This window comes from Saimiri boliviensis, chromosome X, assembly GCF_048565385.1.
Source record: "Saimiri boliviensis isolate mSaiBol1 chromosome X, mSaiBol1.pri, whole genome shotgun sequence".
NCBI classification, from domain to species: Eukaryota; Metazoa; Chordata; class Mammalia; order Primates; family Cebidae; genus Saimiri; species Saimiri boliviensis.
In genome coordinates, this window is record NC_133470.1 from 45,847,860 (window position 1) to 45,869,292 (window position 21,433).

The 21,433-nt window shown below is 37.3% G+C and overlaps 1 protein-coding gene across 3 annotated transcripts in view; it reads left to right on the forward strand.

The window, feature by feature from the left end:
* The window catches only part of CLCN5 (chloride voltage-gated channel 5), a 158,246-nt gene that overhangs the window by 108,074 nt on the left and 28,739 nt on the right, over positions 1–21,433 (forward strand). For 2 of the 3 annotated variants that reach the window (XM_003939583.4, XM_074391913.1), the window contains exon 5: positions 20,989–21,140. In XM_003939583.4, coding sequence (XP_003939632.1) covers positions 20,989–21,140 — 152 coding nt within the window. Of the gene's footprint in view, positions 1–9; positions 18,869–20,988; positions 21,141–21,433 lie in introns of those variants that run through there. The other variant, XM_074391914.1, reaches the window with a different exon arrangement.

The following is a 21,433-nucleotide window of genomic DNA, read 5'->3' on the forward strand; positions in this document are numbered from 1 at the left end:
ATTACTGGTGATGATAATTTACCTTAATTTTTAAAAAATTTATGTACAGTAAAATTTATTCATTTTCTGGCACACAGCCCTGTGAGCTTTTAACACATGGCTAGATTCTTGTAATTTCCACTGACAGGATACAGAACAGTTCAACTCCCTAAAGAATTCCCTCTTGCTACTCCTTTGCAGTCACCCCACCTTCCTCTTTAACCCCTGGTACCAGTGATCTTTTTCTCTGTTTCTATAGTTTTTTTCTTTTCGATGATGTCATATACATAGAGTCACATAGTATGTCACTTCTTGAGACTGACTGCTTTCACTCAGATGAATGCCTTGGAGATTTATCTAAGTTTTTCATTTCCTTTTCTTGCTGAGTAGTATACCCAGGAGTAGGATCACTGAATCGTATGGTAAATATGTTTAACTTATAAGAAACTCACAAACCATTTTCCAGAGTGCCGCTATCATTTTGCATCTGAACTAGCTATGTATGAGAGTTCCACTTGCTCTGCATCCTTAACAGCCCTTGGTATTTTGGCCATCCTATTATAATAGGTATGTAGCATTATTTCAACATGGTCTCAATTTAATTTCCTTAATGGCCAATGATGTGAAATAGTATTTCATGTGCATATTTGCCCACCTTATATATGTTTGATGAAGTGTATGTTGAAATCCTTTCCTCCTTCTATAATTTGATTTTTTATTAACCGGAATACATTTGTAAAATTAAAATCCCCCTCCTTGGTTATCTGTTACCTAGCTACATATTCTTTTCAATGGCTGCATACAATTTCATGGTATGTTTGTGCCATGGTTTATTTAACCAAGCTTCTATTGATGCACGTTTCAGTTGTTTCTGATCTTTTGCTATTACAAACGATGCAGCAACAAGCAACCTTGTATCTATCTCTTGTAAGCATTTGAGAGCATTTTTGTCACATGAGTGTATGAGAGTGCTTATTTCCTCACAACCTTACCAGTGCTGACATTATCATTCTTTTTTCATCTTTACAATATGATAGGATAAATAATTCTCATTATTTCAATTTTCATTTTTTAATTAATGAGGTTGGGCATACTTTTATATGTTTACACACCATTTCAGTTTCTTTCTCTGGAAGTTTCCTGTTCATGTAATGTTCCTATTTTTCTAACGGGCTGATTATTTCTTCTTATTTCTTTATTAGAGTCTTTCATATACTATTATTACTCTTTTGTCTGATGTAGGTTTAATGTATTTTATCCACTTCTAGTTTGTCTTTTTTAACTTTGTTTTTTTAAATTTACAGATATTTAAAATGTTTATTTAGCCAGGTATATTGCCCCTTTCCTTTATGACTTCCGAATTCCTTATTTACTTAAAAAGGACAGTATCACTTTAAGATTAATTTGTATAATTACTTTAAAACTACTGTCTGGTTCTTTAACTGGGATTGCCATTCTCAAATTAGACAGAGAACAAGAAACTGCTGTCAAATTCATTATTTAGCAAATTCATATTAAGTACATATGACATTGTAGATACCTTGCTGAGCTCTGGAAATTAGCAAGGCTTGAAGATGCCATCCCTGCCTTCATGAAGTTGATTATAGTTAGCTAAATAGCCACATAAATACATATGATAGTACCTATTCCTTAGAGTTGTTTTCAGGATTAAATGAGATAATGCATATATAGCGCACATAACTACACCTGGCATAGAGTTAAGTGCTCAATAACATGTTCAGTATCATTTATTATTATTATTGCTACAACCCTGTATCATAAGTGCTACAGCTTTTATAGGAATTTAGCAGAATAGCCGGCAGGTGCAGTGGCTCATGCCTGTAATCTCAGCACTTTGGGAGGCCAAGGCGGGCAGATCAAGAGATTGAAACCATCCTGGCCAACATAGTGAAACCCTGTTGCTACTAAAAATACAGAAATTAGCTGGGCGTGGTAGTGCACACCTGTAGTCCCAGCTACTCGGGAGGCTGAGGCAGAAGAATCACTTGAACCTGGGAGGTGGAGGTTGCAGTGGGCCAAGATCATGCCACTGCTCTCCAGACTGGCAAAACAGTGAGACTCCATCTCAAAAAAAAAAAAAAAAAAAAGGAATTTAGCAGAATAAGCATTTGTGTATGTGTGTGTGTGTGTGTGTGTGTGTGTGTTTGTATGTGTCTGTGAAGGACTGGAGATTTCATAGAAAAGGTGTTTTGGAGCAAGATCTTGAAAGATTAGTTAATTGGTAGCAAAAACACTTTAGGCAGAAAGCATGCTTCTACAGAGATATCAACAGGTATAATATATGGAGGTATAAAAAGCCACATAGCTTCGTTGGGGCCTTGAATGTGCTAATAAGTTTGAATTAACTTTATTGTCACTGTGAGAATGAAACTCCTTCATCAATTCATTCATCAAATAGTTTTAGAGCAGCTGCCGTGAACCAGGCACTATTGTAAGCATGGGGGATACAGTGGTGGGATTAAGACAAATATTGACCCGGAATGTAGATCTAGTTGGGGAGGACAGTAAATGAGTAAATAGTTACTTAGTTAATTACTCATCGTGATAAGTACCAGGATGAAAATATACAGAATGACAATGGATGATAATTGAGGAATAACACTTTAGTTAGGAAGGTCAGGGAAGGTTTCTCTGAGGAGGTGACTAATTTGGAATGAACATACCAATATAAAAGCCACAGGTTAACAAGAAAAACAAGGAATTTGCCTTGGGAAGAAAGATATGTCAGGAAAGCGACAGTAGGAGAAGGCCCCTGAATTTAAAGTTCATAAAGGAAAGGTACTCATGGTGTTGTATTTAGTGGTCATCTACCTACTTCTACAAAAGAGAACTGTTAGTATATTGCTTCCACTTATGAGTAGTTATAACCATATTGAGTCAGTTACACCAATCGCTGACTTGAGTGAAGTGGTCAGTTAAGGAGATCCATAAGCTTACATTAGCTACCTCTGCTTAAAGCCTCTGGTTGAACCAGAGTAGTTAGTTATCATTGTTGCTTCTAATAGAAAATGGTATCATCCATCATCTATAACTGCAAAATATTTTTTGTGTGTTCATGTTGCTCTCAGTAGATGATTGGAACAGGTTACTATGTATTATTCCCATTTCATAGACTAGAAAACTGAAGCAGAATGAGATTTTGACATGACCTATGATTTTCTAATGTATTTTCACATGAATAGTCCTTCATCACTTTTCATTAGCCTTTACAGGAGACTTACTGCTTCTAGTTTACAAGATCTAACCATAAAATAATGAGGCTGCTTTTCATGAGCCACACATGAAAGTCAGCCCACTTACAGCCCACTCTGCAGTCATATAACTTTCTTGCTTTGCTTTCTAATTGCTCTTACTTTATTTAATGTTTTCACTTGGAATTTCTTAATAAAGACAACAACAAAAAGGTCACAATGTCCTTGATACTCAGTGGTGAAACTGCATAAAATACTACATTTTGTACCAGGCACAATAGCACGTACTAAAAAGATTAGTGAGAAGGGGCTTGAAAGGCAGTAAAAGTGGTTCTTGTTTTCCAGATGGCTAGAGGGCTTGATTTATGAGGAATTAATGAATAAATTATGCATGGCATGGTTAAATGCATCTGAGGTAGTGTTATAGTAGTCTGTAAATTAGAAGAAACATAAACATGGAGACCTGAAAGAAGGTGGAGGGAGTAGAAAAAGAGTTTGAGTAACAGAAAAACATGGAGAGCTGTTCTCATAGTCCATCTGTTCTCATTTGCCTGCCTCTGCAGCCTTTACCTTATGGTCAGCAGTGCATTCATTCATTCATTTATTCATTTGATATTTATGGAACACCCAGATATGAGCCTAGCACTGTGCTGTTTTAGTAATGCTCTTTCATTCCCTTTTTTCCCTCACCTCCTTGTCTTTCTACCTAGTGTGCCTTGCTACTCCCTAACTGTTGAATGAGGAGACATTCCTGGCAGAGAGAGCAACACAGGGGAAGGTACAGCAGTGTCAGAGAGCCTTTTATATTCAAGAAGCAGAGTATGTGTATCTGAGGTCTAAGGCTCCTGGGCTGGGAAGGGTGGTGGCAGTTGGAGCAAGAAGGAAGACTGCAGGGGCTAGGGTAGGAGGAGATCTAGTTAGAAATCTAGGTGAGGTCCAGATTGTATACACTTTTCGACCTCATTTGTAACCAAAGCACTATCAAATGACTTAAAAGCAGAGGAATGATATGATCATTCAGGAATGATTGGAGTTTTAGAGAATTTTTGGCAGTGTGGAAGGTGGCTTGAGGGAAAGTGTAGGTTGGAGACGGAAAGACTAGTGAGTGAAACTTGTTTTTTTAGAGTCTAGGTAAAAGATCACAAGGCCTGAATGAAGACAGCAAGAATGTAGAGGAAGAAATAAGTTATGGACAAATTTCAGAGGGGAAATCGGTAAGATCAATTATATATGGGAAATAAAATAGAAAAGAGTCAGGGATGACTTCAAAGCCAAAGCATCAAATTGGGTAGGCTGTGTTCCCCCATACCATCTGATGAGTTTCAACATAACCTACCAAAATCCCAGAGAAAAAAAATCTTAATATTCAAATGTGATAGAATAAGAAACCTGAGGGTATTTGAAATTTACGAAGTAAATTGCAAAACATTTCTATTTGTTTTGCCACACTGTAAAAAAATGTCATACTTTTCCTCCAGAGAGAAGCTGAAAACAATGTAAAATGTCTTGGGTTTCAGCTCATGGAGAAATTTACTATCATCAGCTTAGTTAGGCTTCCCCAAAGCTATCTGACTAGAGCAACTGTGTGGATTTTGTGGGGAGGAAAAGAAAAGGTATTTTGAAATTAATCATTCTAATAACACTTGAACTTCCCTGAAGAATGGCAGTCATTATTGCTGCTTTTTGAACTTAAAAAAAAAAAAAAAAAGTGGCCCATATGGAAAGCTCTGTGGGGCTATAAACCACATCAGTTTAATATGCTGAATCTTTAAAATGAGATCTATGATGATGTCGACAGCCTTTAAAGGGTTCATTTAGGTTACTTAATTAGGAAAACGGCCAAATTTTAGAATTGATATCCTCTAATCTTTCCTCCACTTACTTTTGTGTTTTTTATTAGCTAAAGTACATAATTTCTTCAGATTTACTTAGTTTTTACCTAAATGTCATATCCAAGGTACTATATTACATATTCGTCATGTCTCTAAGGAGCCTGAGGTCTCCTCTTGACTGTGACAGTTTCTCAGACTTTCCTTGTTTTTGATGACCTTAACAGTTTTGAAGGGTACTGGTCAGGTATTTCATAGAATGTCTCTCAATTGGGATTTATCTAATGTTTTTCTCATGATTACACTGGAATTTTGGAGAGGAAGACCACAGAGTTGAAATGTCTTTCTCATTATGTCTTAAAGAGTATGTACCATCAGTATGACTTAATCACTGTTGATGTTGACCTCGATTACCTGGCTGAGGTGTAACGTTTTCCAGGTTTATCCACTGTAAAGCTATTTTTTTCCCTTTCCATACTGGACTCTTCAGAAAGAAGTCACTTTGTAGACCAGCAGTCCCCAACATTTTTGGCACCAGGGACAGGGACCAGTTTCATGGAAGACAATTTCATCTTCAATGAAATCAGCGGTTGGGAGGTGAGGATGGTTTTGAGATAAAACTGTTCCACCTCAGATCATCAGGCATTAGTTCTCAAAAGGAGTGTGCAACCTAAATCCCTCGCATGCGCATTTCACAAATAGGGTTCATGCTCCTCTGAGAATCTAATGCTGCCACTGATTTGACAGGAGGTGGAGCTCAGGCAGTAATGCTTGCTTGCCCTCCGCTCACCTCCTGCTGTGTGGACTGGTTCCTAACAGGCCACAGACTGGTATCAGTCCAGGGCCCAGGGGTTGGGGACCCCCTTGTTTAGATCGCATGTAGGACTAGGAAATTATGTTTCACCTCCATTTGAGTGAAATATCTACAGAAATTATTTGGAATTCTGCATGGGAGATTTGTCTTTTCTCTCCTATTTATTAAATCATTTATATCAGTATGGCTTATTTATTTTGTACTTTGAGTTATAATCCATCACTACTTCATTTTGTTGCTCAAATTTTTCCAGCTTTGGCTGTTGGGAGCTCCATTTCCCTTTGACAAACTCCTATCATTGTGGAGTCTTTTTTGAGCATGTCCTTACTTTTTTAGCACTACAATATGCTCGAGGCTCATATTATATATTTCCTGCCTCAGTGCTAGAATCAGCTATTTCTCCAAGGAACCCTGGTTCCTTTTATTGGAGAATGGTATTAGAAACCGTGATATTGGCACTAGGTATGCTCCTTTCTACTGAGGCATTTGTTGCTCCTAGTTAGGCCCTGTTAGCCAATGCAGTAAGGAAATACGTGTATACTGACACATATATATATATATATATATATATATATATATATATATATATATACACACACACACATCCACACATATCTATGAATATATCTGTATGTAACCACCTACATCTACAGTAAGCTAAATATGAGATCATATGGATGTCTCTGATTCTAATCTATGACCACGTGGATCACTCTAACCTCCTCCCTTTGCTTGTCTGTAACCTCCTACTCTACAGTGAGAAACCTGGTTCCTACCACTCACCATCTGTTACTTAACTGTTCACTTCTGGTATACAGTCACATGCTGCGTAATGACATTTTGGTCAACTACAGACTACATATATGATACCAAATTTTAATAATTTGTAGAATAAATCGTACCAAATTTTAACTGTACTTTTTCTATGTTTAGACACATACTTATCATTATGTTACAGTTGACTACAGTATTCAGTATAGTAACATGCTATATGGGTTTCTAGCCTAGGAGCAATAGGCTACACCATACAGTCTAGATGTGTAGTAGGCTAGACCATCTAGGTTTATGTAAGTATGCTCTATGATGTTTGCACGATGATAAAATTACCTAACAACACATTTCTCAGAATATATCCCCATCATTAAGCATTACTGTACATGTATAGTGGTTTCAGAATTGTTAACCCTTACCCTCCATAAGAGACAATGTTATTAAGACTAGTGTTTATGCATCATTTCTTTTGCTTTAGTGTTACAAATTTTATTCATTTCCACAGTTTTGTGGGTCAGTGCTTTCCCCCCTTATCCCTTTCAGTGAGGCTGTTTCATAAGATATAGTTAGATTCTTTTTTCACATGCTGCATTCTATCCTGGGATCTTCAGTCTCCTAAATGATTTTTTAAAATTTGCATACATTAAGGTTCATTCTTTGTGCTGTGAAGTTCTATAAGTTTTGATCAATGTATAATGTATCCACTATTACAGTATCATGTGGAATAGTTTCATTGCCTTAACAAATCCCCTGTGCATTACCTGTTCAATCCCTTTTTCTCTGAGCCCTGGAAACCACTGACCTGTTTATTGTCTCCATAAATTTGCTTTTCCCATAATAACACATAAAAGAAATCATACAGAATATAACCTTTTCAGATTAGCTTCTTTCACTTACCAATATGCATTTAAGATGCATCCATGTCTTTGTGTGGATTTATTGTTATTCCTTCTTATTGCTAAATGGTATTCCATTGTCTGTATATACTACTATTTGTTTATCCATTCACCTACTGAAGGACATCTTGGTTACTTCCTGTTGGGGGCAATTATGAATGAAGTTGTTACAAATATCTGTGTACAGGTTTTTATATGGATATAAATTTTCAAATCAAGTAAGTATTTAGGGGTGTGATTGTTGGGTCATATGGTAAGACTATGTTTTGTTTTGTTTTTTTTTTAAAGTACCAAACTCTGCCAAAGTGGCTATACCATTTTGCATTCCTACCAGCTATGAATGAGAGTTCTTGTTAGTCTGCATCCTTGGTATTGTCAGTGTTTTGGATTTTAGCCATTCTAATAGGTATGTAGTGGTATCTCATTGTTTTAATTTACATTTCTCTAATGACAAATGAAGTTGAGCATCTTTTTACATGGTATTTGCCATATGTACATCTTTCTTTGGTGAGGTTCAGGTTTTTTGCCTATTTTTAAATTGGGATTTTGTTGTTGTTGTTGTTGAGTTTGAGTTCTTTGCATTTTGGATACCAGTCCTTTATCAGATATATATTTTGTAAATGTCTTATCCTAGTCTGTGGCTTGTCTTTTTATTCTCTTTACGGTAGCTTTTGCAAAGCAGGAATTTTTAATTTTAATGAAGAGTAATATTTTTTTTTCTTTCCTGGATTATGCTATTTGTGTTATATCTAAAAAGTTATCGCTGAATTCAAAATCATGTAGATTTTCTCCTATGTTATCTTCCAGAAGTTTTATAGTTTTGCATTTTACATTTAGGTCAATGGTGCATTTTATGTTTATTTTTATAAAAGGAGAAAAGTCTTTGTTTAGATTCTCTTTGTTACATACTTATGCCTAGTCATTGCAGCACTGGTTGTTAAAAACACTGTCCTTTCTCCACTGAATTGCCTTTGTGCCTTCTTTAAAGATTAGTTGACTATATTTGTGTGGGTCTATTTTGGGGCTCTATTCTGATCTCTTGGTCTATGCATCTTTTCTTTTGACAGTATCATACTGTCCTCATTACTATGACTTTATGGTAAATCTTGAAATGAGGTAGTATTCAGCTACCAATTGTTCAGCTTCAGTACTGTATTGGATATTCTAGATGTTTTCCTTTTCCGTAGAAGCTTTAGAATCAGTTTATTGTAGTTGAAAAATGACTTACCTGGGTTTTGATTGGGATTGTGTTGAATCTACATATCAAGTTGGGAAGAATTGACATCTCAATAGTACTGAGTTTTACATCCCATGAAAATAGGGTATTTATTCAGATCTTTAATTTCTTTTAATCAGTGTTTTGTAGTTTTCTGCATATAGATCTTGTATGTATTTTCATAGATTTAGACCTTTAAGTATTTAATTTGGAGTTGGGGTGGTGGCTTTTGTAAATAGTAATTGCTTTTTAAAATTTGCAGTTCTAGTTCATTACTGGTATAAGGAAAGCAATTGACTTTTGTATATTGACTTTATATCCTACAGTCTTACTATATTGTTTAGTTCCAGGAGGTTGGGTTTTTTTTCCCCTTCAGGATTTCTTTAGGATTCTTTGGGATTTTCTACATAGACAGTTATGTCACCTGTGAATGAAGACAGTTTTCTTTCTTTCTTTCTGACCTATATACTTTTTAATTCCTTTTGTTGTCTCATTTCACTAGCTAAGATATTTAATAGATGAGTGGTAAGAGAAGACATCCTATTAATCTGTTGGTCTATTATGCATAGACCAAGAGAAAAGAATAGAGAGACTTGTTCTTGCTCTTAGGGGAAAAGAGTCTAGTTTCTCACTATTAAGTGTGGTATTAGCTGTAGGGCTTTTTTCGTAGATGTTCTTTATTAAGTTGAAGAAATTATTCCTACTTTACTGAGAGGTTGTTTTGTTTTGTTTTTGAGATGGAGTCTTGTCTTGCTCTGTAGCCCAGGCTGGAGTGCAGTGGCGTGATCTTGGCTCACTGCAATCTCCGCCTCCCGGGTCCCAGTTCAAGCACTTCTCCTACCTCAGCCTCCCAAGCAGCTGGGATTACAGGCACAAGCCACCATGCCCAGCTAATTTTTGTATTTTTCAGTAGAGACAGGGTTTCACCATGTTGGCCAGTCTGGTCTTGTGCTCTTGACCTCATGATCCGCCCGCCTTGGCCTCCCAAAGTGCTGGGATTACAAGCGTGAGCCACTGTGCCTGGCCTTGCTGAGAGTTTTAATCATGAATGGATATTGAATTATGTCAAATGCCTTTTTGTTGTCAATTGATATGATCATATGACTTTTCTTTTTAGCCTATTGTTAAGGTGGATTACACTGATTTTTGAAATACTGCTCCAGCTTTGCATACCTGGACTAAATTCCACTTGGTTGGTATTCCACTTGGTTGGAAATAATTAGTATTATACAACACTGAACTCAATTTTCTAATATATTTAAAGGATTTTTACATCTGTGTTCACGAAAGATATTAAGCTATACTTCCTTTCTTGTAATGCCTCTATTTGGTTTTTATATAGTTTAATGTTTGTCTCATAGAGTACCTTAGGAAGTGTTCTCTCTGCTACTATTTTCTGGAAGAGATTGGGAAAAATTGGTATCGTTTGATCCTTAAATGTTTGGTAGAACTTACCGGTGAAACCATGTGGGCCTGGTGCTTTCTTTGTTATTTATTTCTAGTTTAATTCCAGTTTGGTAAGAGACCATGATTTGTATGATTTCTAATCTTTTAATTTTTTAAAAAATGTGTTTTGTGGCCCAGGATGTGATCTATCTTAGAAAATATGTATAAACTTGAGAAGACTGTATATTCTACTGTTGGATGAAGAAGTTGATAAATTATGTTCAGTTAATCAGTGAAAAAAAAATACACTCTCTATTTGTACTGTTATAAAAAATATACAAACTGTATAAAAAATAATAATAATAGATATGGGGTAGTTCAGATTTTCTGTTTCTCCTGTGTAAGTTTTGGTTGTTTGTGTCTTTCAAGTAGTTGGTCCATTTCACCTAAGTTAGAAAATTTGTGTTCATAGTATTTCTTTATTATCCTTCTAATGTCTGAGGGATCAGGAGTCATGACTTCTCCTTCATTTCTGATATTGGTAATTTATGTCTCCTCTCTTTTTTTTCTTGGTTAGCTTGGATAGCAGTCTGTCAGTTTTGTTGATCCTTTCAAGTAACTTGCTTTTGTTGATTTTTCTCTATTTTTTCAATTTCATTGATTTCTGTTCTAAATTTCTTTTTGTAAAGAAAAGTTCAGTTTGCTTTAGGCTTACATTGTTCTCTTTTCCTCTTAGTGTTCCCTAAGATGGATGCTTAGGTTATTGATTTTTAGATCTTCTTTTCTAATATATACATTTAATACTATAAATTTCCCTCTAAGCATTGCTTTTGCTGCATCCCTCAATGTTACATCCCACATATATTATATTTTCATTTATTTCAAAATATTTTAAAATTTATCTTGAGACTTTTTTGACCCATGGGTTATTTGGAAATGTGTTGTTTAATTTTCAGGTATTTGAGGATTTTCCAGCTATTTTTCTGTTATTGGCTTCTATTAACAGTTCAATTCCATTGTGTTAGGATTTACGGCAAACTGGCTAGGACTTGGGCTGTATTTCATGTTTGGTGTAACTAGGTGCCAGAGGGTTCAAATTCCTCTAGTGTCCTTGTTGTTGTCTTTCCTCTTGATTGTGAGTTTCCGAGGACAACTCCTCTAGAGAGCTGTGTCTTACTGCTTTTCAGCTGTGATCCCCTATTATTATACTGTAGCCCTGTTAGGGTGGTGGTAAAGTATGGGGGAGGTGGTAATTTTATAGTCCTCTGATTAAATATCACTGTTTCATGGAACTGTGTTTTGTGGCTATGACATTCACATTTTTCTCCAGTAGTATAGCTTTTTGTCCTCCCTGCCCTCCACTCTCTTCTTTGACTGCAGCATTCCCAATGTGTTTACTTGAAGCCCTGCACCCTATTGAGTTTGTTCCCCTGCTTTAGGTGAGATAAGAAGGCTAGAGGGGGTTGGAGTGGGAGGAATGCCCTTCTCCCAACTGGGATAAGGCTCAGGCAAAGTATTTTCCCCTGAGGCCTTTGTTGTTATGGAGAAATCTCTGGGCAAATTTCGCAATGATTTCTCTTTCCCTCCCCTTATCCGAGCTAGGAGGGCTTCTTTCTTAGATCTTCGCTGTGAGAATTTGGTGGGGTTCCTGGAGGTAGAGCTTTGGTGTGGGAGCTCACCTAACACCGTGGTCCCGAGGAGTTTCTTGTACTCGTGCTAGTCCACATTCAGCCTTCAGCAACTTGTTCAAGTTACCATTTGTGTTTCTACCAGCTCCAGCCATTTCTACACCAGGTAAGCAGATCTTAGCTGTGTTTCTTTGAATAAACTTGTCTCTTCAGATTTTGTGGTAGCAGTTTCCTCTGCAACCTCAGTTCTCCAGGGGGTCCAAGAAAGATCATTAATTTTTTTTTTTTTTTTTCAGTTTATCCAACCTTTTCTTGTTGTAAGGATGAGACTAATAACTTCTAAGCTCTTTGCTTGCAGGAGCTGAATCCAGAAGTTCCCCATTTTCATTTAATAAAACCACTTTTATTCTTGAAGGAATATATTTTCAGCTCCATTTTGTTCCAATTTATGACACGTGGTAGAGGAACGGGTTACTGTAATGCTTCAGGGGATATGTGCTGCATGTTTCTAAAATCTGGATTACCAAGTAATCCAGAGATACTGTAGCTGTATGGGTAAGCTCTGTGTAGTTAACCATATGTCAGAAATGTTGGGTCTCAGTGAGATACTAGATTGTCCTATACTTCACTGATGAGCTGAGTCTTACCTTTCTTTTCTCTAAGGATTGGAAGCACGATTTTATGATCTTGCCAGTAGAGCATTCTCAGTCAACTGTGCAATCAAATTATCCTTTGGAATTCCTCAAAGATAAAGGCCTCTCAGAAGTCATTCATTCAATTCAATATATGAATGACCATGCAAAAAAATCATCACTAAAATGATAGAGTCTGAATTTGGAAGGGACCTTAACATTATACTTGCTAATAACTCCTCATGTTACAGATGGCAAACTTGTAAACCCACAGAGATTAAGGCAGTTGCCCAAGGTGACACAACTAGTGAGTTATGGAGCTAGGATTGGAATCCACGTCTTCTCACTGCAGGACAATGAGTACACTTTGCTGCTGTTAACTTTTATTTTTATTTAAAAACTGAATAAGCCATCTTCCTCTCCAGGTTTTCCCTCCTGGTGTTCACCAGAAGCTATCACCTACTTTGTCGACAAATATTCCAGTAATCTGCCTCCCAGAACATAGGCCTGCTCTTTGCAATGTCCTGTCCCTACTCTTCCAGTTGCATTGCTATTATTTTTTCTTTTCAAAATCACTTATATAACACATAAATATGCCTCACTATAAAACATTCAGACAATACACATGTTTTTAAAATGTGAAAGTCTACTCTGTTCGTCCCACTCCAGAGACAACCACCAAAAAGAATTCAGTATGATCCTTGCAGTTCTTTCTCTATCCAGTCACATATGAAAAAAAAAGACATATTCTGCTTATTTTGTGACTTGATTTTTCACGTAATATGTCTGGAATAGCTTTCTATTTCAGTACGCATCAGTCTACTTCTTTTCTTGCACTATTTCCCTATTACCAGACACTTTTATTGTTTCTGGGTTTTTGCTACTACAAACAGTGCTGCAATGAATAACATAGATACACTGGTGTACACAGGTGCAACTGTGTCTTTAAGGGTAATTCTCACTATATATATATATATATATATATATATATATATATATATATATATGCTTTTTTAAAACTTATTTTTCTGTTCATGACATCACACAATTCCTATTAATCCAAGGAGAATCTCACAATTGGTATATTCTCTCTTGAAATTTTTCCCCTGCTAAAGGGTAATTGCTAGTCTCGTGTGCCCAGTTTCCTTTTGAAAATTAATAGAGAGAAACCAATGTAGACTTAGGACAGAAGAACTGGATAATTGCTGCTTCTACAACAATAATTAGATGTTATTAGGCAGGATCAATCTACCCAAAGGATTTCCCAACACTGTGGTATGTAATGTGCATTTTAGGGCAGTGTCTCCCTACCCATCACATTCCCCATTCTTTTGTCAGTCCCATTAATGTGTACAATTGAGAAGGAAGGAACGAAGAGCAAGTAAGGGAGTGGAGTGCTGTTTGCTTTTTATGGAGAGCCCTCTCAGCAATTTTGTCAAATCTAGCCCCTTTACTTCATTGCTACATTACTTTCTGTGACATTTTAGTCCAGAAGGAGCCTGCAGATACCAAGCCAAAGTCCTCATTCTGTTTTGGTTACTTTGATAACTCTGGCAATTAGCACCCTGGTTCCATTGGTCATGAAAGTGGGTTGAGTCAGGAACTTCTAGAGTTGAGCAGGTGCTGAGAATGAGAGGACTACAAGAGATACTCCTCAAGCAAATATCTCCAACCCAGTGAAGATGGAGCTGTATCCAATGGGAATAAAGAGTCAGAAGGAGTTGTTAGAATCTCAATTCATGCTTTTCTCTACAGCTTTCCCTATCCCTTTTTGCCATGCCTAACCTTTCTGTATTTGTCTCATAACTGTCAAACTTCATTTCAATATCATAGATTTGTTGGGGTCCTTGCAGTTCCATTTCCCACATCCTTCATCATCTGTTTTATTGTCTAGCTGTCAGCAGAGTCAAGATAGAGTTTCTTCTTTGTTGTCCTTCCTGCATGTTAGACACTTTGAAGTTTTAACCTGCTGTGAACAGGAACCAAAGCAGTGGATCACTAAATGAAATGAGTGCAGGGATGAGATTCAAAACAACAACAGGCACTGCCCAATCAGATTGGCTGTCAGACATAGCACTGGGGCAGTGTCCTGGAGCCTCCTGGTATTCCAGCTGTTGGATCATGGGTAAGTTCAGGAGTTTCTAGGGTAGGGTGAGGTGGGGGAGGAGAGTCCTCAGGAAAAAGTGGTTGTTTCTCTGTAGCTACTGAAGTATTTCAGTATTTAGCAAACCGGTATGGCATACAGATGCATACCAACAGAATAGCTGCCCTGAATAAGTGTCCCCGGGCTCAAACTAAGAGTATACTAAAGCATAATGTTTATTCAGGACTTAGATGGGAGGCCTACTCCAACAACATTTGCTTTTTGGTCACTGGATTTAGTTAAGTGGGAAAACAAAAAAGAAGCAAAATGAAGGCGCAAGTTGCTAGATAGAAAACTTCCTACAAATGTCGATTAATTATCAGGGCTTCTGCTGTAATGTACTATCAGACAAATAGATGAAATGGGATGTGAAAGAGTTTATGTGACTTACTGGGAGATCTGGAATGGATGAACCAGTACAAGAAGGGAAGCGGAGTGCAAGTGTGGAAGTAAGAAGTGGCATATAATAGGCTCTTAGTATTTGCTGTTTAATGCAAGTAAAGTTTAAATGACCACGGGATGAATATCTGCTGATGTGTGTTAGGCATAGTGTTGAATTTTTTGTACATGTGGTTCCAGCCTTGCAAAAATATAATATATCCCTGTAAAACTGAAATAACATTTTTAAAAGGAACTATTTTCAAGTCCTGTGATATATACCAATAGCCCTGCCCCATTTCTTTGAATGCTTATTTATTTCTTTAGGCTGTTGCCAATTAGTGAGCCCTCATGCAGCTGTGATATTACTAAAGCAGTTCTTCAAGGTCTGTGTATGAGATTTCTTCCTATCCTTTTTCCCCTTGTGTTTTTGTTAGTGTTTAACTAGTTCACTTAATCAGTTACTGTTCAGGCCCCTAGGTAAATTTCTAATGGCATATTGGTTAGGGATTTAAATAAACATTATTCTCAAATCATGTTTTTTTTTTTTCCCTTGTATTTTAAGGGGTTTTCTAGTTTTAAGCATCATGTGATTTTTTAGAAAAAAAATTAGAAAGTAGTTTCCATGATGGGAACTGAGTTAAATACATTCATTTATATGCCTCCTCATTCAAGCACTGTGTTTCTAAAGACCTGTTGTTAAGTCTTTGGACCCGAGTGTAACCCTACGGGAAAGCTGTTTCAATGTTGACTTTTTTCTCTGACTGATTTACTGTATGTTTTTCCTGGACTCAGGCAATGCACATTAGCCTTTTGGGGGCTTTTTGTTCTGCCATTTAAGTTGAGGTCTAATTGTACTTTAACTTGAATAGTTTTTCTGTTAGGGCATTAAGTTTTTTAATATACAACATTCACTACGCCTTCAAAATTTGAGAGAAGTATTACCTTTTTTTCTTTTAGAGGCAGAAGAATCTAGACTCACCTAAATACTTCAACCTGACAGGAAGGCTCATCGTTTAATTTTACTCTGCCTTTCTTGGCAGCATATTTACACACACCAGAAGCTTAACTCTGAATACATTGTTTTTTGAAAAGCCTTTTGCATTTTGTTACTTTGTGCTTCATTAGTTAATGGGTAGATCATTTCTCCTGCCATTCTTGACAACTAAATTTTAAAAATTTTATTTTCTTTCTTCTAAATTTACTAAATTTCTACTAAAAAATGCTAAGAAAAGGCCGAGCTTGGTGGCTCATGCCTGTAATCCCAACACTTCGGGAAGGCCGAGGCGGGTGGATCACCTGAGGTCAGGAGTTTGAGACCAGCCTGCCCAACATGGCGAAACCCTATCTCTGCTAAAAATACAAAAAAATTAGCCAGGCATGGCAGGTGCCCGTAACCCCAGCTACTTGGGAGGCTGAGGCAGGAGAATTGCTTGAACCCAGGAGGTGGAGGTTGCAGTGAGCTGTTGTCACGCCACTGTACTCCAGCCTGGGTGACAAGAGCAAAACTCCGTCTCAAAAAGGTAAGAAAAGAAACCAGTTAGATGTGGAATATGACCGGTGACTTAAGCTGTTTGTCATCAAGTCAGCTATAGATACCTTGATGAAAGAGTGTGAACAAGTTAAACCTTTTCATTGATGAAACCTAAAATAGCAGTAATGGCTGTCATCATTATTATACATTTAAAAATATATGGTTTTTCCTATTCTAAAAAGTATGATGAATATTTTTAAATTCACAGTCCACTCTTCTGTCAAATAACCATTTAGATGTCTTCATGGGCTAAAAGTTTTCAAAATATTGCTGTAGGAGCCACTGGCATAGTAAAAATAGGGAAGTTATCTGGTCAGATCAGTGTTGCAGAAAGAATTCTGTTTATCTCAAAATATTCTATTATTGTGTTTTTATCATAGGATGCATTAAAAATTGGTACGAATTTCTTTGTCTTATTTTTACAATAATATTAGTTGACCTACACTGGGCAGTCTGTATAATGAACACATTCGAAAGATGACAAGTTTGCCAGAGAAGAGAATGGAGAGTAGAAAAGAATAAAAGAAATAAAGCATGTCAAACCCTGATACTGGTGCCTCATTTCTTAATCTAAATTCTAATTAAATCTTGTTTTAGTGTGAGGACTGCATCATAGCTACCAGCCCTCTAGTTCTCAAAGGAAGTAACTGTACGTGGAATAAAAAGAAGCCCCTCCCTTAGAAGTGTTGATAAAGCATTTGAAAAACACATGAACTTTCATTAAAAGTTATGGCACCAGCTATGCAATCCTTTGAACTATACGTTTTTATGTACAGAAAAAGATAGTATCTTTGCTAAATTGACTGCTAAATAATATAGCTGCTAATGTGTGAAATAATCTAATAGATAATATAAATCATACTAGATAATATAAGTGAATTCTGTAGTGGTCTTCAGATGCAATTACAGGTAAAATTGTGTTTACTAAAGAACAACTTGGAAGGAGGCTTAAGAGGTTGGGCATGTTACCCTTTTTGAATGAGGTACACATACTTTTCTAAAAGTTTAATCGAGTAAGACACTCACAGTTGGACCACAAATGGTAATATAACAATGATGAACTGAAAGCATACAGATCCCATGCAGTGCCTCACATTTCATAAGGTTTTGTTGTATTACCATTTCAGGGTGTATTGAACCTTAAGAATTGATGAGAGTAATACCCTTTCAAATCCCTACGCACAGGGTCCAATTATTAGAGCACACTATGACTGGGTTTATGTTTAACAGTGGCTGTCCTTCAGATTCCCTTAGGGAATCCTCCCAATGTAGAGAGTTGGGAGATAGCAATTTTATTCTTTACTGGACTGGCCAAATTTCACAATTAATTATGACCTGCTTTAAAATAGCCTTCACAACCCTTTAAAACCATGGAAACATCATAGTGAATTTATTGTCGGGCTGAAATAGCTACTTTCATCCAGGTTGGATTAATGAGTATCAGAGTTGTTGCTTTCTGCGTAGAGCACTGCTACTCAGAAACAACTCATTTTCTTGACTGTACTCTGGGTTTTTTAAGTGAAGAGGTGCTTTTAAAGAACTGACCTTGTATAGTAAGTTTATATGCAGCTCAGTTGTTTACATTTTTCTTTAATTATGATTTGTACATAAAGAAGCATAAAACATGTATACCATTCAAAGAATAATTGTAAAATGATCACACAGGTAAACTACGTCCCAGATCAAGAAAAATGACCAGCATTCCAGAAGCCCTTGCCATGTGCCCCTCCCACATGACAGCTCTCTTCTCTGGGTAGCTTCTATCTTTACTTTTGTTATTTCCTTGCTTCTCTTTGAAATGTAATCACTTACATTTCTGTTATGAAATGATATAAGTTAGGCTTGCCTGTTTTTGAACTTAGAGGCATAGAATCGTAATGAATGTTATGTGCATTTTTGTGTCTGGTATCTTTCACGCAGCATTAGGTTTGTGAGACTTTACCTACGTTGTTGCTATCCAGTGCATTTTTAAAAAAGCCTTTTTTATATTTGCCTTTCTCCCTTTTATACTTAGGACCTCTGTAACTCTAAATTCTTTTGGATATTTCTACTTTGCCTTCTTGGACTTTCTGCTAAATGAAGATTAAGACTTGTCTGGACCCAGGTTTCCTGAGCCGACCCGACTGCCACCGGTTTGATGGCATTTGTTTAGATGAGACTACATCTTTAAGGCTTCCGTGCCCAGTTAAAAATCTTCCTTTCTCCCAGGCTGGTCCAAAGGTCTGGTCACATGACTCCAACAGTGACATCACATTCTGACCGCCAGGGAACACTGGTGGTTCTTTAGGTGGCGTTTGTTGCCGTGAAAGGCAGAGAATGCAGCAAGTGCCCTTCTAAAGCACTTCAGACTGGGGCTTCTTTTGTAAAAGCTCCCCAACCTAAATGACCAAATGCGGGCTGCCAAGGTTATTTCTTCCTTGAGGCAGAAAAAAAGAAAACTGTGATTGAAGGTAAGCAGACTTGAGCCCAATCAAGGACTGAAGCATGCCCCCCGGGAGCAGGGGATCTGGAGAATCGCAAGCAGTCTGTTGTAGGATTCTAATCACTGCCTGCTCTTTGAGAGGGGCCTGACAATTGTGTTTCTAAGGAAACCCGACTACAAAGGAGGATGATGCAGTGCTCATGTTACCTAGTGATGTAATAGGATTCTTTCTTTCCTGCTAGAAGCTGTTGCAGATCTTCATTTTGCCTTAATATCCTTAAAGCTGGGGGCCTCATTTGATACATAGTTTAACATTAGATAGGTATCAGATGATTTTTAAAATTAGTTTCACAAAATCCTGGTTTTCCCTTTTGAAAGGAGAACTCTTAAACCAGAGTAAATTCAATTGGGGCATTAACCTGCCTTAAAAAGTAAATATTCTGGTTGTTTGGTGTCCCGTGTTCGTATCAGCATTGGACTTGAGAATTGAAACAGCTTGCCCTCCCCCGCCTCCACACACACATACTTTATCTACTCTTTCTGCCCTCATTTCCTAGCTGGCTTTTTCCCTCTAAGCTCTCAAGAAACACACCAGCTTTCATCTTTATCAATATGACGCTGACATGATAGGAAATGCTGGGCTGGTGATTCAGCAGCCATCCATTTTACAGCAAGATACGAATGAAGATATGGAAAGGACTTTGGTTTGGGGTTTTAAGATTAACTTGTTGACCCTCTCCACTCCACCCCCACCCACCCCCACCCTACAGATGATTTGGACTCTGCAGAGCTTTTTCTTTCAAATGTGCACCTTGCCTATGAAAGGCGTGCTGACTTAGGTATTCAGAAGACTTACAGTTGGTAAACCAATTGTAAGTACAGCTTGGAGTGTTCCTTCAAACTTACCCCATATGAGTGCTAAAGTTGTCTGGAGTTTACAGTGAAGATGTGGATGCAGATGGAAAGAGAGGGAGTCAGCTCAGGCCCACTTGGGCCTCCTCTGCAGAGGGATTTATTACCAGACAGTCTGGAGGAAGCCTTGTCCCTGCCAAGGTTGGTGCTGCAAATGTGAGCTCTGACTGGGTGAATTAAATGATGGCATTACTCTGCACTTTTCCCCAGTGTGCATTTGCATAGATTCCTCAGTACTTCTTGATATTTTGTGTTGAATAGCAAAATCTTATTCCATCAAACAATGTTGCAGAAATATTTCCAGCAAGTTTAAGCCTTGTGTGAGATAGCTTGTGAGTTTAAAACTTTCTCCCCCATTCCCACCATTCATCAAACAAATTTTGGTTCAGGTGATATTTACTGATTCTTGGATATGTGCTAGACACTGTGGAGTAGGCAATGATGAATGAAATATTGGGCTACCAGCAAAAAGCTTCTAGTCTAGAAAGGAAGAGAAAGCATGCACATAAGTAATTGTAATGGAAGTACCCAAAGCAAAGTAGATAAGGGACTATGATGGGTGGGCAGGTGGATATGTTTCTTCCAGTTGAATGATCAGGGAGGGCCATTTCATCACTGAATCATGCACTGTTCTTTAAATCTCTGCTTGTAAATCTTAGACTGTGCTGACATACTTAGAGTTCCTACAAGCCCATTATGTCAGGTATCAATTCTTACAGCTATTGAAGGGAAATTTGTACATTCCAGCCAACTTAAGTTGTAAAGAGGCCCATATGCTTTATTTGGAGTCCCCAGTCAGGCAAAAACCACCTTATAGGATTGCATTACTGCCTTATAAATGCAAAATGGTTCTTGATGTGATATGACTGCAAGTGCCTTTGACTCTTTTGTCTCCCTTCCATAAACTGAAATACCTAAGCTACTCCACCCTCCTTCTTGTCTTTTGTTTCATAAATCCTTTCCATTGCACATCAACTCCTATCATTTTTCTCTTTGTACTGTCGCTCTCATCTGTCGCTTTCCATTGACACTGCTTTTAGCCACTCATCATTTTGTGCTTACACCACAGAAACCTCTGAATGGGATGGATGTTCATACCAGGTGACTGTATTTCTTTATCAGCCCCAACTGTAGTCATCTAATAGTTTAAGGGCTCACCTTTTGGAATCCAAAAAGAAGGTATTAAAAATGTTAACAGTGTCTGAAGTACTAATGTCTGTTTCTTGTTCAATGCAGAGGACAAGTCGTACAATGGTGGAGGAATAGGTTCTTCAAATAGGATCATGGACTTCTTGGAGGAGCCAATCCCTGGTGTAGGCACCTATGATGATTTCAATACAATTGATTGGGTGAGAGAGAAGTCTCGAGACCGGGATAGGCACCGAGAGGTAAGACAAAAGATGGCACATAATTGTTAGGAAATACAGGGGAAGAAATTGAAGGTATCTGTTCTTTCTGTTTTTTCCTTTCTTCAGCCCTGGATGTGAATGAATCTGGTTTCTGTTGGCAATATAGGGTTTCGTTTTTTAAATTTATTTTTAAAGACATCTTGGACATAATTTTTATCCTAAAAAATTTAAATTGCATTTAATGATTTGTCTTCCTATAGTAAATAGTTGAAAAGGATCCTTACAGCAAAATGGATATAAATGCCTCTGAAGAGAGGTGAAAACAAACTTGG